This window comes from Varanus komodoensis, unplaced genomic scaffold (genome assembly GCF_004798865.1).
Source record: "Varanus komodoensis strain SLA01 unplaced genomic scaffold, ASM479886v1 scaffold6_4, whole genome shotgun sequence".
NCBI lineage: Eukaryota > Metazoa > Chordata > Lepidosauria > Squamata > Varanidae > Varanus > Varanus komodoensis.
The window spans coordinates 12,640,871-12,656,985 of record NW_025336347.1 but is presented as its reverse complement, the minus strand read 5'-3'; the positions used below and the strand labels follow the sequence as shown (position 1 = coordinate 12,656,985).

Genomic DNA, 16,115 nt, shown 5'->3' with positions numbered 1-16,115 from the left:
ATGGATGATTTACCTAGTTCACTGTCCAGTTCCTCCGTGTGTACCCCTTCTTCTCCAAAGGAAGAGCAGTAAGTGAGATAGAAAAAAATTAAAAGAAAAATTCAGAAACCAACACCAAGCAAGAAATTCTCTCCAGCAGAACCAACACCAAGTTTTGTACCAGCCTAGCTCAAACCCAAACCACGACATGTTAGTCAGTAGAGAGAGTGTGGCCAGTGGCAAATGAATTAAAAGCAAGTCTTTGCACTGTAGGATAATAAAATGGACCTGCTCTTCTTTTTTTACAAGGGGATAGTCTTATCTCAGGGCCAGCATTATCTTAATTCATTTGCTATAAGGTGAATTGACCTAATCAAGCGCTCTGTGTACATGGAGTTCTGTGCTTGGGCTTTCCACTGCCTTATACAAAGGGAACGGTTTAAAGTGGCTTTGCCCATGTACTTGGAAAGTTCTTGTAGATAGGTAGAACTTCAGCATGTTACAACATGCAAGGAATCTGAGTCTCAAAGGAGAGTTGATGTATATATGATGAACTATTAGAAAATCTAACTTGATTAACTGCTAATTAATTCAAATTCTAATTCTAATTAAGTCAAATTCAAATCAAAACTGAATTTAATTCAAGATTCAGAACTGCAGTCTTGTTATGCTTGTTCCCACTAAGTATAACTCCAGAACAAATCCTACTGGAACAAGCTGAGTCTGCACAGGGTCTGTTCTTGTTCGATGGTATCATCTATCTTTTCTAAGCCAAACAACTGAATAGCTTCAAATGGAAGAATCAGGTGAATTTCAGATGTATGTTGACTGCTACAGTTTGGCCTTTCATCCCAGCCTAGGAAACACATGTCTTAAGTATAAGGTCTAACTTTATTCTTTATGTTTGTAAGGACAATCATTTGCTAAAAAAAAAAACTGTTCCATTAAAAAGTCTCATCTAATTATCCATAGATTAATTATACAGCATTTCCATCTGCTGACGATGGTATGAATGACTGGGAATGTTGTTCTGTCAAAAAACAAAATTGCAGCCAGCAAATGAGATGATAAAACTTGCAAGCAAAGAGGAGAAAGGATTTAGTTTAGCACAATTCATCCAGATGTTCTCAAAAATCTTCCAAACATGAGATTTTTTAACATAAAAAACCTTGTTCGTTATTTTAATTCACATTTTTCAGTTAGATGATTTTGTAACTGGTAATGAACTGTTGCTCAAATAGAGCATACAGATCCAACATGAACTTCATCTGATTTATATTCCAAAAGATTTATCTCTAAAACTGTTAGTGAAGTTATTATATTAATTTTAGAGAACCACCCACATAATTCAGTGGTAGAGCACACACTCTGCACATACTTTGTAAAGTTCCAGGCTCAACCCCAAGAATGTCTGCTTCAAAGATTTTAGGAAGTTGGAATGGAAACTGACACTCAGAGTACACATTAGTGGACTAGACAACTCACTAGATCAGATTCAGTGAAGTAATTCACATCAAATAACCATCTATATGTTTAACCAACTGTGTGTTAAGGAGCCCATAGCTAGCTTGGCCTGCTCCATAGCAAGTAGTCCACTTCCATTTTGCTTCCTGATTATAAAACATTTAAATCCAGAACTCTGGGTTGTAGAAGGACAAACCACACATAGTTTTAACTTAAGAGCAAACAATGGGTTTAAACGCTAAGCTGTTTGTCTCTGAATAATCCAGAGTTCTGGGTTCAGAGTTTGCAATGAACAACCAGGAACTGGGTGTTTCTTGTTTGTTTTTCAAGCAAGAATCAAACCAGAAATAATGAGTGGTCATGAAACAATACATGGGCACATTCATTCTGATTACTGTTCTGTGCAACCCAGATAAATACAACTCAAGCCACCTCCAGTGCCATTTTTTGAAGAAAGGCAGGGTACAAATAAAATATATGAATACATTTATGTGTTCATACGTATAGATCACGGAACACTGCCAATATTCTTTCACTTATTTGGTTTTCAGACAATGTTAATCTATGGTTTATTCAACCATGTGCTGTTGAATTCCAGTTGTTCTGATGCGTAAATTCAGTTGTGCTAATTAAGTTTTGTTTTGTTTTTAAAACAATGAACAACTTAGAAAGAATTTGCTGCTTTGTGTACTCTTGGTTGTACTGGGCCATGAGTTTTTATTATTTGTGAATTTAGAAGTGTGACTTGTTTATGAGTTGCCGGGCTACACAAAAGGCTAAAAAGTGTTTTAAAAATAAACCCAGTATTACAATCATTTGGGATATAATAAATGAGCAGGCAAAGAATCAGGGAAACGAACAACCCATGGATTGCGAAAATAAACCACAATTTATTCCAGTTGTCTGCTACACAAACCCCAGATATGTCATCAAACCATGGGTTTAATAATCTAGGGCATAGCACTATGTGAAAACAAGATCACTAGCTTTTATTATCACACTAACACTAGGAAAGAAAATACTTTTCCTTATTTTTTTTTTCTCTATGACATTTCCTTCACTGTGTCAAAATAAGAAAATCAAAATGATAAACATCATAAAGCAAAATAACACACCTGTAATGTTAACAGAGAAGCTATAAGCCTTGCTGCTACAAGTATTCATTAGCTATTAATTAGGTACAGGAAGAAAATTATCTGAATAAAAGAAGTTTCCACACAGACACACAGCTACTAATTAAAAATTATAATACTAGTATATATTAACTGTGCCTATAGTCAAATATAATCAACATCCTAGCATCCTAGAAATGAAAATGGAAAGTGGTACAACAGGGCAAGATGTTTTCAAGCATCATTGAAAAATCGAGGGCCAGAGAACCCCCTAGTGTAGAGTACTACCATAAGATTATTATTTGGGGACACATCTCCCATGCAGAACTGTTAAACAGTCACTTGAAAACATTCAAAATGGAAACTTCTCTTAACAGTTTCAGAAATACATCTATTCAGTAATACATGAATTTGCTGTCTGGGGCCAAACTGGGCGTGATGGCCACTGCCAACGTACTCATTCATGCGCCTGCCTCAGTTATGTATAAAGTGGAATGTTTTTAATTATAACATCAAAAAGGACATTCATATGAAAGCTGAATGTCAGTTGTCAGTGGTCTGAACACCATTTTTCTAAGCTGTGCTCCAATTCCAAAAGTGAGCTGGACTGGGGAAATGTGTTTGGGGCAACAGAATGTTCCAATCTGCTTTATGTGTGAATGTATATGTGTTATGTCTGCTATTGTTCCATGTACTTGGGCATTAATCCATGAGGAATTTAGCCCAGAGCAAATAAAGAACAATTAACTGTGTACATGAAAGGGCCTTTAGACTGTTAAAAGCACAAGAACATCAGTTACAGTCAGGTTTGTTTTTAAAGTGTATAGTCTCCTTTGTTAGAGAAGGATCAGAATGGATTGCCAACCCTTTCTATCATTTTCCTCCTCTTGACTTCCTCTTTAGTGAGCTGTAACAAATGCTGTTACATTCCCAATTTTCTTGTCTCCAATTAAGGCAGTTGGATCCTTAAAGTGGCCACTAGCTTGCATTTTTCAGCGTCTCAAGAAATGGCAAAATTAAATCAGTGTCAATTATTATTTCAATAAATGCTGAAAGATATCACTGGAAAAAATGAAGCACCATAGACATCTTTTTTGCACCAAAATAAGAAAAGACATTGGAATCAAAACTAAGTGACACAGGCACAAGTGACACAAGCCTAATGGTAGGTTTCCATAGCAATGAAATTCAATTCAATCATTTCTCTGGTGCTTTCTCCAAATAGCAGTTTTAAAAACAAAACTATTTTAAGTGTGATGGTAATAGCAAAAGACACCTCAGCAAACCAGTGAGGTAACTGGTCCCAGAATTAGTGATCCCAAAATTAAAATAATGAAAAATATATCTAATTCAGGAAGCCAATAATGTGAGCTCAACAACAGATAAATCTGCAAAGATGCTACATCTCTTAGTACTCTTATAGCTTGGGCCTGCTTCTTCATCCTGTACAGAAGATCAGAACTCTAGCTGAGAGGACTCTAAAGAAACCTCCTATCCTAGAACTCTTGAAGATTGCGTTGCCATGAAAAACTGCTGCTGCTTATATTCAAAAACCAATCCAGTAAGGGAGACCATAACATGAAACCTAATGTGGCTGCAGCAGCTGTAGCATTTGCAGCTCACAGCCCGCTCAGTGAGCTGGCTGGGCAGGCTTTTCATCTTAGCTACCTGCCAATCCACAACTGGGTGCTGATGTCTGAGGCCCACAGTCAAAGAAAAGAGTCTGCATTAGCCTTGTCCAATCTGGCAAACTCCAATGGTGTTGGACTACAACTCCCATCAGTCCTAACAAGCATGAAACAACCAAAGGTCATGTTAGCTGTGGGGATGGGAGCTGTAGTCAACATACTAAAAGGGTGTCAGGATGGGGAAGCCTGTTATACGACAAATTTTGACTTGGGCAGGGGGACAAAGGTGAGAAAAGGAAGGCAGTGCAACCTATTCTTTTAAAATATCAAATTAGATCAAAGAATTTCCAGACTTTATAAGAATTTATTCCCTTACCATCATCTTCACATTCTTCTAGAGGTTTCTGCTGTTTGTTCAGGCACCGTGGGTCTAGCCAAGATGTTGTTTTAGTGTTATGGCTGCAAATCAAAAATGGAAATAGGACCTTTTAAAAAATAATGTATTGGTGACAGGAAAATAATACGTGGCCACCATGTTTATTCATCTGAATGGAAGGTTTATTAATTTCAAGCAGACAATAAAGATGAAACTTTGTAAGACACCTAAACCTACCCACCACTTCAAGCTCGAATACACATTAGGAAAAAGCAAGCACACAGTAGCACTTGAAGATGTATGGGCAGAATGTTGGTAGCATTGTGGAAACAAATGTTCATACTAACTAATTCTTTGTCTCATATATTTATTTCTCCAGGAATATCAACAAGCATGTCATTTCCCAACCTTTCTGTTCCACTGAAAATCTATCGGGCCTTATGAATATCCAAGGAAGACAGAATGTATCACCCAAACTGAGGCTGGGAAAGAAAAGCTTGCTAAGGCCACTTAGTGAGTTCACAGAAGAGAAGAGAATCTAAACAGGTATTTCCTGATACTCCACTCATTCTCCTCTCCATCACTCTATATCAGGTTCCTATCATATGAAGCCAACTCATACAGTATTCAGCTTAAAATAATTACTATGCATTTACTACTTTCAAGGAGTTAGAAAGAGTTTTAAAAAGTAACTTCACAAATGCTTCCGTGGGCCAGCCCAAAATGGTATACTCAGCTGTCAGTATCCTGCAGTACATTTCATACTACATTCATTCCCATTGATCCTCACATCACACATTTACAGCAAAGATCTGAAAAGAAACATGTAGGATGAAACTACAGCATCCCTTACAGATGTCCATTCAAGCTTCTGCTTAAATATCTCCACCAAGGATCAGCCTACCATCACCCAAGGCAATGTGTTTCACTGTCACTAAGCTTTTACTGCTAGCAAGTTTCTCTTAATGGATTGTATCTAATATAAGTTCAACTTAATTCACATCCATTTCAATGGGTCTGCTTCTCTGAAATCTCCACCTATTAGTTCTAGTCCTGCTTTTCGGAACAACAGGGAACAATTCTGCTCAATCTTCTATATGACAGCCCCTCAGATATTAGAAGACTGCTATCATGTCTTCCTGTAATTGTTTTTTCTTCAGGCGATATTTTGGGAAGAAGCATTCAACAGTTTCTAAGCAACCACTCAATGTGCTTTACAACTCCTTTGAGGCTGAAGAAGTATCAGTCCTTCCTCTCACAGTGGCTAAAGCGTGACATGGACAATATAAACTGAGTATTTTGGATGCTAATGAATCTCAAGTAGTGGGAAACATCATGTGGCAAGGAGACATCACTAAATCCTGGGTCCTTGGTTATGTAGTCAAGCATATCACAGCTTGGATTCCTCAGAAGCTAATACCAATCCAACCTGAGCTTTAAAACAGTTATTTCTCACAGGCTATGCCACAGTGAATGACTGCCCAATGCGCATCACAGGGCAGGCCGTGCAACTCTCTAGTGTGTTTGGTTCATGCATATAAGGAACAGAACAAGAATTATCTTGATCTTAAAATTAATTAAAAAATAAAGCTGGTAAGACAGACATGATCATCTATCCATGATATGAGGGTTTAGCAAAGAAGCTCAGCTCAAGTTAAAGACTGCACCTATGTGTTCTGAAATGCTTGTGTGATGGCCAAGACTTCTCAGTGTTGAATGGATGGCCCCTTTACTTCTAATGGGCACTGGAAGGGATGAGTTGTTACAGGTCATCTCAAAAATAGTGCCTTATACAAGTCAGCAGATTGTAACATGGCCAGGGCCAGCCATCCACATATGGCACCACTCTCTGCTGGATGGAAGAGTGATAGCAAGATAGCAAGTAAGCAGGGCCAGCCCAAGCCATTTTGTTGGATGAAATGAAGAACAGGATGGTGTCCACTGCCATTCCATGAACAAACGTTGACTGGACTAACAGATGAATGTGCCTTCAGTACTGACAGTGGTACAACATCTTAGGTGGCAGATTGACTTAGGAAGAACAGAGCAGGTATCCAGGTCTTTGCAGCAACACCTTGCTGCTGCCTCCCTGCATCTGCCACTTGAAGCAATTGCCTCACTCTGCCTAATGGTAGCTCTGCAGGTGAGATGCATTGTTGGAGCATTACCCATTTCTTGTAGCCTCCCAAACACTTCTCTAAGGGCCCATATTCCTACCAGAGTCACTGGATTGCAGGGCGCTGCAGTGATTTTCCACTTTTCCTTCCAGTAGACACAGTGGTTTAAACACTCTGCCTGACCCTGCTGATAAATAGATTGTAGTTTTGTTTAGAATTGTTTAAATAGCACAGCACAGCTCCTTCCGCACATCTCAAAAGAGGTTCACAGAATGATCTAACCCTTCTGTGAAATTATGTGGAGAGGAATGCACTTGTTCCTTTTAAGACTTACTACTAAATAATAGTTCCAATTTCAAAGGAGAGACTTCACATCCCTGCTATCCATTACCGGAGATACGAAAGCTAGAGTGGAAGGTCACTGTTTCACACACTACTTTACCCACCCCTGTAATGCAGAATGCAGCAACCTATTCAGTTCTTTTGTGTGCTTCAGGGCAATTAATCTCTAACTGGTAAACTAGGGCATAGAAGTCCAGCATGCAAGCCAAATCAAAAATAATGGTGTAAAGTGGGTCTGCCAAGGTGCAAAACTTTTTATGTCTCATGAGGATAAAGGGATTTTTGTACAGTATTTCAACATCAGTCAGATATAGGAAAGTGAGGTACTTTAAGAGTACTTGTGGCAGAACTTCACAAGATACTGAGCTAACTACCACATGAATGGCCAGCTTCCTAGCTCACCACCCTATTATTTTTCTGCTACAGTGATGACTAACATTTCAGGTATTTCTTCCCTACCACTGAATCGTTCATTATTTCCTTGTAGCAGCATTTAACAGGGCCTCGCTTCACCTCTACTAGTGGTGTGCCAAAACTAGGAAATTCAATTCATTTTGAGTTTGACAGATTTCTTGCCCTCATCCGAACTGATGATCATATGTGGGCTAAGTCAGGTTTTTGTCACAGATCTCCTCCATCTCTAAGACTGGTGGTGATTTGCACTTAAAAAGAAACACACTAAGTTAATATACCAAGAAATTGGAACAGTCAGATTTGTGACAATCATAAGTTAAACATTTCAGCTTTACAGTGCAAGTCACCCAAATCATGCTAGAATGATGTAGTTTTTGGTTTCTGATTTGTGCAAATCACACTAGTCCAGTTTGAATGCAGCTCACACAAAGTTTGTTAGAGAAACCTCTCAAACTATCCTTATTTTGAAGAAAGTCCATAATAATTATAGTTACAACTACAGTTCTGTTTCTTGGAATCAGCATCTTTGGATTCATTGCAATATACTTCTCAATAAATATGCTTTGGTCTATCAACATAAATTAAGAAAATAAAGGAAAAACTCTAAAGGCTGGACCCACAATTTCTAATCCACCTTGAGACCACAGAGGTGAAGGGCAGCATCTTCTGGCCCCCATCTATCAGCCTCCCTAGCCTCCTAGGAAGAGCATCCTGTCAGGGAGAGACCAGCTTGGATCCATCCATTGGACAACGAAAGTGTAGAAGGGTTAGAAGATTTTCCTTCTACCAGACAGAAAGAACACCTGACTAATTTCCAGTTGTGTTAGTACTGCAGAGTGTGAAGGATGCACACTCAGAACCCATCTGACAACCAGAAGAACAAAGACAATACCTCCGACCCAACAAGAGGAGATCAGATTTACCCCAACTAAATGCTGCAACAGACACTACTTTTAATCTGTATCTACATCATTTGTTAGTTTGTCTGTCTGATTTTACTGTGCAGGAGGCCCAAGAGAGATCTGAAAAGCTCTCCTATCCACCAAGCTAGGCTCCCAAAAGCCTAATCCTAACCTTGCATCTACTGTATAAAAAGTGTAAAATATGAGAAAAAGATATAGCTGCTACATATGGATTTAAAGTATTGTCTGTTTGACCGTCAATGTCTATTTACAACTTAATACTTTGTTCTGGAACAGCCAAACTGTTATCTCTGCACTGGTGTCTTGTTTTTTTTTTTTTTGATAGCCTAAGAGCAGGGACTATTTTTTCACTTTTTGCATTTTTTTCAAGGGATGTAAGCCCCTTTGAAAGATTTGTATATAAAATAAGAACACAGACAAAAACATTATTCTATGAACATGTTGTAATGGCCATCTCCAAATTATGGTGATCCTATGAATGAATGTCCTCCAAAACGGCATGTCCTTGATAGCCCTGATCAGCTTTTATAAACTCACTCTATAAAGTAGACTTCTCCATTCTCTGTATAGGCCATCTCCCAGTTTTCAGGCAGAGGACCCAAGTTTTCCTCTGCACAAGGAGGTAGGTATTGAGGGAGCTTCTGAGAAGGTTCCGTGGTGGGAACAATGGTGATGTTACTATTCACAGATGAGGGAGCTGCGTCTCTTGTACTGTGTGTATTGTGCTCGTCTTGTTCGCCAGAGTCTGCTGTAGGAAGACACACACACATGCAAATAAAAGCAAAACATAGCAGCTTTTAGTTAATGGCACAATGTTACTTTCACCTTGCTTCCATTCATAATTGTTTGAGATGCTTCGTAAAGCAATGCAACTAACCATCCATTAACCCAGGGCTGCTTTTGATATTATTACTAAGTGGTAAAGACTGTTAGATCCTTCAAAAGAGGATAAATGCCACACTGGAAAGTTTTCAATGCCAGGAAACTCAATCTTCTGACTATCATCTAGGGCCACCTCTTGCTCAGATATAGGAAAGAGGCATGTTTCATCATTCTGCAGTATTAATGAAGTGCATTGTAAGACATACTGTATATACCAGTGTATAAGGCAAGTTGTGTATAAGATGAGGCCAATACTTTGGGCTGTTTTTCTAGCTTTTGTCATAAGTCAGGCATATAAGATGACCCTCACCCACCCACCCGATTTTTACTTAGCTATTTTCTGTTTCAAGCAGATCTTATATGGAAGTTATACTTGTCAGCCTGAAGCTTCTACACTCTTATGAGGTTATGTTACCACATGCTAGCTAACAGTCATGTTCCCTCTATGATTTCACTTGAGTGTGTGTGGGGAGGGGCAAGCAAAAGGGAGGAGGCCTGCATGGACAGTGCTGTGTCACGTCATAGGCAGCTGTGCAGGGAATGCTCCCCTTCCCATCTGCTGCTGCCACAGGATGGTGTGCTGCCCCCCACCTGGGGAGGGTGTGGTGGGCACCAGTCCCACATGCAAAGTTCATGATGCAATGGAAGGTGAGCTGCCCTGGTACCAGTAGGTTGTTTTTTTTTAATGATTATTAATAAAAAATAAGCTTGTAAATACAATTGTCTTTAGTATTTCTCTCTTTTTAAATTATGAAAATAACATTTTTTCAGCTGGCTTACTAGAAAGCCACTGATTTTTGCCTTGCTATTTCCAGTTTCAAGAGCTGTCTTTCATGCTGGTACATACAGTAGGTAAAAAGATGCCTACTTAGTAAAGATGAGTGTAACATAAATCACAACGCACACTGTTGGCATTTCCCCTGTATTAACTGCTTATCAGTGGTATGCGTGCTTTCACTGTTACTTTCAAACAATCCAGAAAAACTATATATTTTGCTATGAAAGTAACCTGAGACATCCTAATGTCACTTTAGACCATGCATTGTTGTCTAAAGCAAAGCTTAACTGCAAAAAAACAAGCAAACAAGCCCTCATCTAATTATGTGAAACCCAGAACTATACAGTCAAGGGTCAGGCCCCTCAAATTCAGAAGACCATACCTGGCTGTCATCTGAAAATTTTTGCAAAGTATACCATAAAGTCATACTGATATTTATGCTTTTATCCTGCAGCTATACCACTTCTGAATGCAAGTGAGAGGTCTTCCATATCAGAAAGATTAGACCTGACATCTGGTGTGCTAGCTTTTCACAAGCAGGTAGTTAGTTCTTGATAGAGAGGAACATTTAAATACAATGTTCCCCAACTGAGATTAAAGGTACAATTCAGTTGGGATGCCTGCAACCCTCTAAATTTAGGATTATGCACACTTTAGGCAAAGCAGAAATTTCATGGGGGCAAAGGTTGCCTCCATGCTCGCCTTATCTTGCAAAACACTTAGATGGCCAAATGATTTCAGCAGTCTAAATGCAGTTCTTTGGAGATGGAGGGAAAGCAGCTGAGGTGCCACCAGGATACATCATATCTTGGGTGAGGTCCCCTCACTTTGCTGACAATGAATGTTCCCTCTAATCCCTCTTCGAGGGCAAGCAGCCATAGAGTTTTGTTGTTAGAAGGGTTGACTATGCAACAAACGTTCAAATCAGTCCTTAGAATGACCTTGCCTTGCAGCACTTAGGAATAAGAAAATGTGACTTTGTCCCTGAAAAGTTATTAAGTGAACTGAGCTTTCAAATTCCCTATGGTTCATAGAACACAAGGCCCACACAAAGTAAATATGAAACTTACTTCAACTAGTAATTATATGCTTACACACAAAATAAGTAAGAAGCTTAACTCAACTAGTACAAAAGCAATTTTATAGGAAATATAATCAATGCCACTGATAATATGGTTTTTACAGATTATTGAGTTAAAAATCAATACCAGGTATTGAAAATATGCTCAGCCTAAAACCAGTACAGTCAGAGTGTTTTAACTTGAAAAAAGTTATTCCTACAAGTGCTTAATATTATAAATATACAAGATAACAAAACAGTTCCTTCTCTTTCACAAAAGACTAATGCACCATAACTGAATACGTATAATTTCTTTAAAACATATTTAGCAAAGATTAGAATGCTTAAGAAGTCCTTTGATTACTCAACCTGCCTTCATATAGCTAGAAAAATTAATCAACAAATCCAGCATTAATGCACAAATTATATAAAGTTAAAATCTAGTGTGGCACACACAAATGTCTTTCACCTGAATGAATGGCTTCTTCTTTCAACTAACTGTATCCTATTTGCCAAATAATAGGTTCTTGAAGCTGTTCTTTTTACTTTTAAATTGACAGTCATTTTGCATTTTATCTTTTGGTATAAGAAACAAGATTCATCCTGATCTCATGGAATGAAACTTACAATTGGGTATTATAATAGATTTCAAGATGGGCCGTCAAGACAAAATTATCTGTATTGTGTCTAGCAAGAGGCGAACAAGTGAAAAGAAAACACCTTCTCTTGCTCTAAAAGCTCGTTTTGCACACGCAACAGCAAATTTCCTACCCACAGAAATCCTTGGGAGGATGTATTACATGGGAGTGTTGCAATTCCATGATTGCTTTATCCTTAAAAACAGTGAGTGTGAGGATCGCTGCAATCTTAGCAATCATGTAAAACCATAAACTATGAACCATATTTCTGGTTCACATTATCTTTTCCTCTCCACATAAATGCAGTCACATAATTTCTGCATTCTATTACATTTGTTTGAAGTCACTGTGGCATTTACATTGCAGTCCAAACCATATTTGTTCAGAAATATGCCTTGTGGATTTCTGTGGGACTTACCTTCAAATATATGTGCACAGGGCTGTCAAAAGCACTGAGGACCAAGCAGCATTTGAATGTTTATACATTTAAAAATGCCCACTGTTAATGGCAGGTATCTATTTATATAGAGTTAAAATACAATCTATGGATCAATATGAGTCTTGCAACAGATTCATCCAAGGTAAGAGAATATACTAGTGGAGATTAGAAACATAGGCATAGTGGCTAGAAACCAATTCCTAAATGATACTCCATCACATGTCTGTCTAAATCAGAAGATCATAGGCAGCTTTGTTAGAGTCATTACTGCTCTGCTAAAGTCTGCAATACAAACATTAACTGTAAAATTCAAGAAATGGGTCCTGTTATGTTGTTTGCGTAGGAAATGCTTACAGTTTACCATGGGAAAAACTATACTTATTTTATTAAGGGAGAGCTACATACATTTATATAATTCAGATTATAATGCGGAGTAAGATTCTGGACATCAAAACAGGGGAATCTTTTTGAGAAGCACCACCAAGACATACATCTCAATTTCACTCCTTCCACTCCCATATAAGGACAAGAAAATATTTACCTGTAAAGCTACTGTTCATTTCAGGAACGTCATCCTCCTCTTCATTCTCTGTATGCACTATGCCAGCATTTTGCATATCATTGTAAGACTTGGTTCGTTTGGGGGTCGACTGCTTGGAGCCTGACTGGAGGTTTTGCAAAGCATCAGTGTTATTCACTTTCCCACTGAGGGGTTGGCTGGGAGGTTTGGGTGTTCCATAATAGTTACCTAGGCAATAGAACACATTTGCATGTTTTTTAAGACTTCATCTCATTAAAGATTTCTCCCCCCCCCCCACAGCACTCACCACAGTCAAAGCAATTTTTCTTTTACCTAATATGAATAAATATTGTTCCCTCCCATGCAAGATGTCTGTTTTTTTAAACCATTTGTAAATTTCTTTAAATTTAAAAGCAAAACCAAGGCCTGCCTTTTTGAGGTGCAGCAGGCATAACAAGGACTAAAACAAACGACAACTACAGTGAATAGTAAAAAACCCCCAAGAAACCTCTTTATATTTGAATTTCAATTAGTACTTTTTTAAAAAATATGCATGTATCCACACAATGCTGTGCCAAATTTAGAGTAAGTCCTGCACAAAATAAAAAAAAATCATTACTACCACCAACCCAGAAATGCACTGAAAGGCTAGGATGACCTGCTTTAATACATATCCTCAATTGGTGGCAGTTAACATTTTAAAAAAAGTAATCACTCCTCAGCTGCCTCCCCTTTGTGCAAAGGGAAAAGCTTTACAAAAGGAAATGCAACAGCCCCTGCTTTGCCAAGACAGGCTTTCAGCTGCAGAGGTCAAGAAAATGAGAAACAACCACCAGGTACACAGAGTTTCAAGAATACAAGCACACCCAACAGCATACCAACACCTATTTTAGAGCAGGTTTCGTTGAAAGGTTTCCTAAACCCAAACCCAGCATTGCAACAACTGGTCAGTTTATAACCACTTGGCTGCTGGACTGCATCAAAGAATTTCTGAAGAACAGTCTATGCATTATAAACCACACCATTGCCCTTTCCTGTGTCAATCAGAAGAAGTCATGGATGGTTCTGAAAAAAAAAAAATGCCTCAGCATTTGATTGTCCTGATGAGTAACTTGCATCATGCACAAGAAGATATGATTATGGAATGAGGATATGGAAAAACAAAATGGTATCCTATAGCAAAGCAACCTGACAAAGGTATATTACCTGTGTCTGTATGTAAAATATATTGAAAGGAAAGACAGATTAGGATCAGAAGGAATGAAAATTGGCAGAAGATACATTAATAAATGAAACAATAATTGTGACCATAGAATAATCACTTTTTTTTAATGTTAAAAATGAAGAAACTGAAAGGGAGCCTGCAGCAAAAGAATTAGAAGATGGCTGAGACTTGGAAAGGCAGCAAAAAAGAAACTAGAAAAGATAATTAAGTGAAAGGATATTTCACTGGAGGCCAAGTCAAGATCAGTAGTTATTTTGTTACCAGAAAATTAAGGCTCATAATCCACACTATTGTATTCCCAAGTGCTATGAATGGGTGTGAAAGCTGGACAGTGAAGAAAGCTGACTAGAAGAAAATCAATGCTTTCAAAACATAGAGAAGATCTTTCCAAATAACTTGGACTGACAGAAATATGAACAAGTGGGTCCTAGATCAAATCAAGCCAGAACTTTCCCTGGAAGCCAAATTACAAACCAAAGGCTGTCATACTTCAAGTACATAATGAGAAGCAAGATTCACTGGTGAATACCATAATTCTGGGGAATGTCAAAGGCAAAAGAGAAAGAACAAATATGAGATTTATTTATTTAAAACATTTTTATGCCGCCCCCATTGAACGAAGCCTCGGGGCGGCTCACAAGATGGATTAATGGAGATGGATTAATTTCTTAAAGAAAGTCATCACCTTAACTCTACAAGAGGTGAGGAGGGCTGCCAAGAACATTTTGGAGGGCATTCATTCATAGGGTTGCCATAAGTTGAAGACAACTTGATGGCACGTGGTAAAAACAGTAGTAGGGAGAAAGTGAATCTGATCTTAAGAAAGTGGCCCTGAGAAACTTCAGTGCTGCTTATCTGACTTTGCAGGACTTCTCTGCATCTGCCCTGTGTGGTGAAACAGTGAACTGCAAAGGATAGTTCATTGGGTTGTAACCTTAGGTGTAACCTGCTTTCCCCAACCTGGGACCTCCCAGATTTGTTAGATTGCAACTTCCAGTATCTCCAGCCAACAGGAGGGCTCCAGGTTAGGGAAGGCTGCCCTAGATTGAATCCATCTATCTAGGACAGGGGTGGGCAATTAATTTTCCTATGGGGCCACATGAGAAACTTTGACAGTTGTTAAGGGCCGGACCAATACACTTACAGCTCTGCTCAATATATATCTCTATAAAAACAGTAAATGAAACATTACAATGATACAATGAAAATGTGGAGCACAGAACAACACTATTTAATGAATATTCACAATAACATTAACATTAACATTACATGAAAAGCAATAAATTCAATTCAATTTTACTTATATAGTGCAAATTTACAACATAGGTAATCTCCCAGCACTTAACATAGTAAGGTACAGACCTTACGGATTATAACAGAACAGAGAAACAGAAAACTCAACAATCTAAGTTGCTTTCGGATTCCCTATAAATACATCCAGTTTTGTTTGTTTGCATTACCTCAGTTTTTTGTTGTTGTTCATTGAGAGAAATCTAGTCTGTTTTGGGCTTGAACGATGATATATATTTGCATTGACTTTTAATTTGCCAGTGACCTCATGCGGGCCAGTCAGGGTCAGCCATCGGGCTGGATGTGGCCCGCGGGCCGTACAATGCCCAGGTCTGATCTAGGATGTCCATGAATCCCCCTGAACACAAAGAAATAAAAGAGGACTTCTTGCGGTCTGCCCTAGATTGTTCATTGGAATGCCTCTTAGTTTGTCATTTAGTTCTAATTTACATTTAGGTCCCGACTAATGTTTTATCTCATGGCATCTGCTCCTCAGCTCCTGCACAAGCCCTGACAGCTTGGTTCTGATGTAATTGGTTGGGAAATTAAGAACATACTCCAGCTGACATTTTCCTTTCTTTCTCCTAGCCTTCTTGTGTACAATCATACAACTCCATTTACTTTTCAACACTTTGCATAACATCAGCATTTCCATTACCATTACTTGTCATTAATTCAAATCTGAGTTGAACTACCTTTAAAGATGACTACATACATCATCTTCAACATCATCAGTATTATTACTCTTACCCTAACCATAGGGAAAATTTGACATACAAAGCCTAATCCTTGATAGAATACTTCTATTTCAGATCTGAAGGATCACCTCCTTCCATATATACCTAACTGGAGACTGAGGGTCATCTTTGGGTGTCCTTCTCCAGGAGCCACTTCAGAAGTCTCCAGAAGTGACAGGTGACTATCAGGA

The 16,115-nt window shown here is 38.4% G+C and overlaps 1 protein-coding gene across 26 annotated transcripts in view; it reads right to left on the bottom strand.

Annotated features, from left to right (window-relative positions):
• MAGI1 (membrane associated guanylate kinase, WW and PDZ domain containing 1) overlaps positions 1 to 16,115 on the bottom strand; it is a 522,735-nt gene that overhangs the window by 108,984 nt on the left and 397,636 nt on the right. For 17 of the 26 annotated variants that reach the window (XM_044452072.1, XM_044452077.1, XM_044452084.1 and 14 more), the window contains 4 exons: positions 12,694 to 12,900; positions 8,893 to 9,103; positions 4,560 to 4,642; positions 14 to 49 (listed from right to left, as the gene is read on the bottom strand). In XM_044452072.1, the coding sequence (XP_044308007.1) occupies positions 14 to 49; positions 4,560 to 4,642; positions 8,893 to 9,103; positions 12,694 to 12,900 (537 nt within the window). The remainder of the gene's footprint in view (positions 1 to 13; positions 50 to 4,559; positions 4,643 to 8,892; positions 9,104 to 12,693; positions 12,901 to 16,115) is intronic. The other 9 variants (XM_044452096.1, XM_044452076.1, XM_044452092.1 and 6 more) reach the window with 3 other exon arrangements.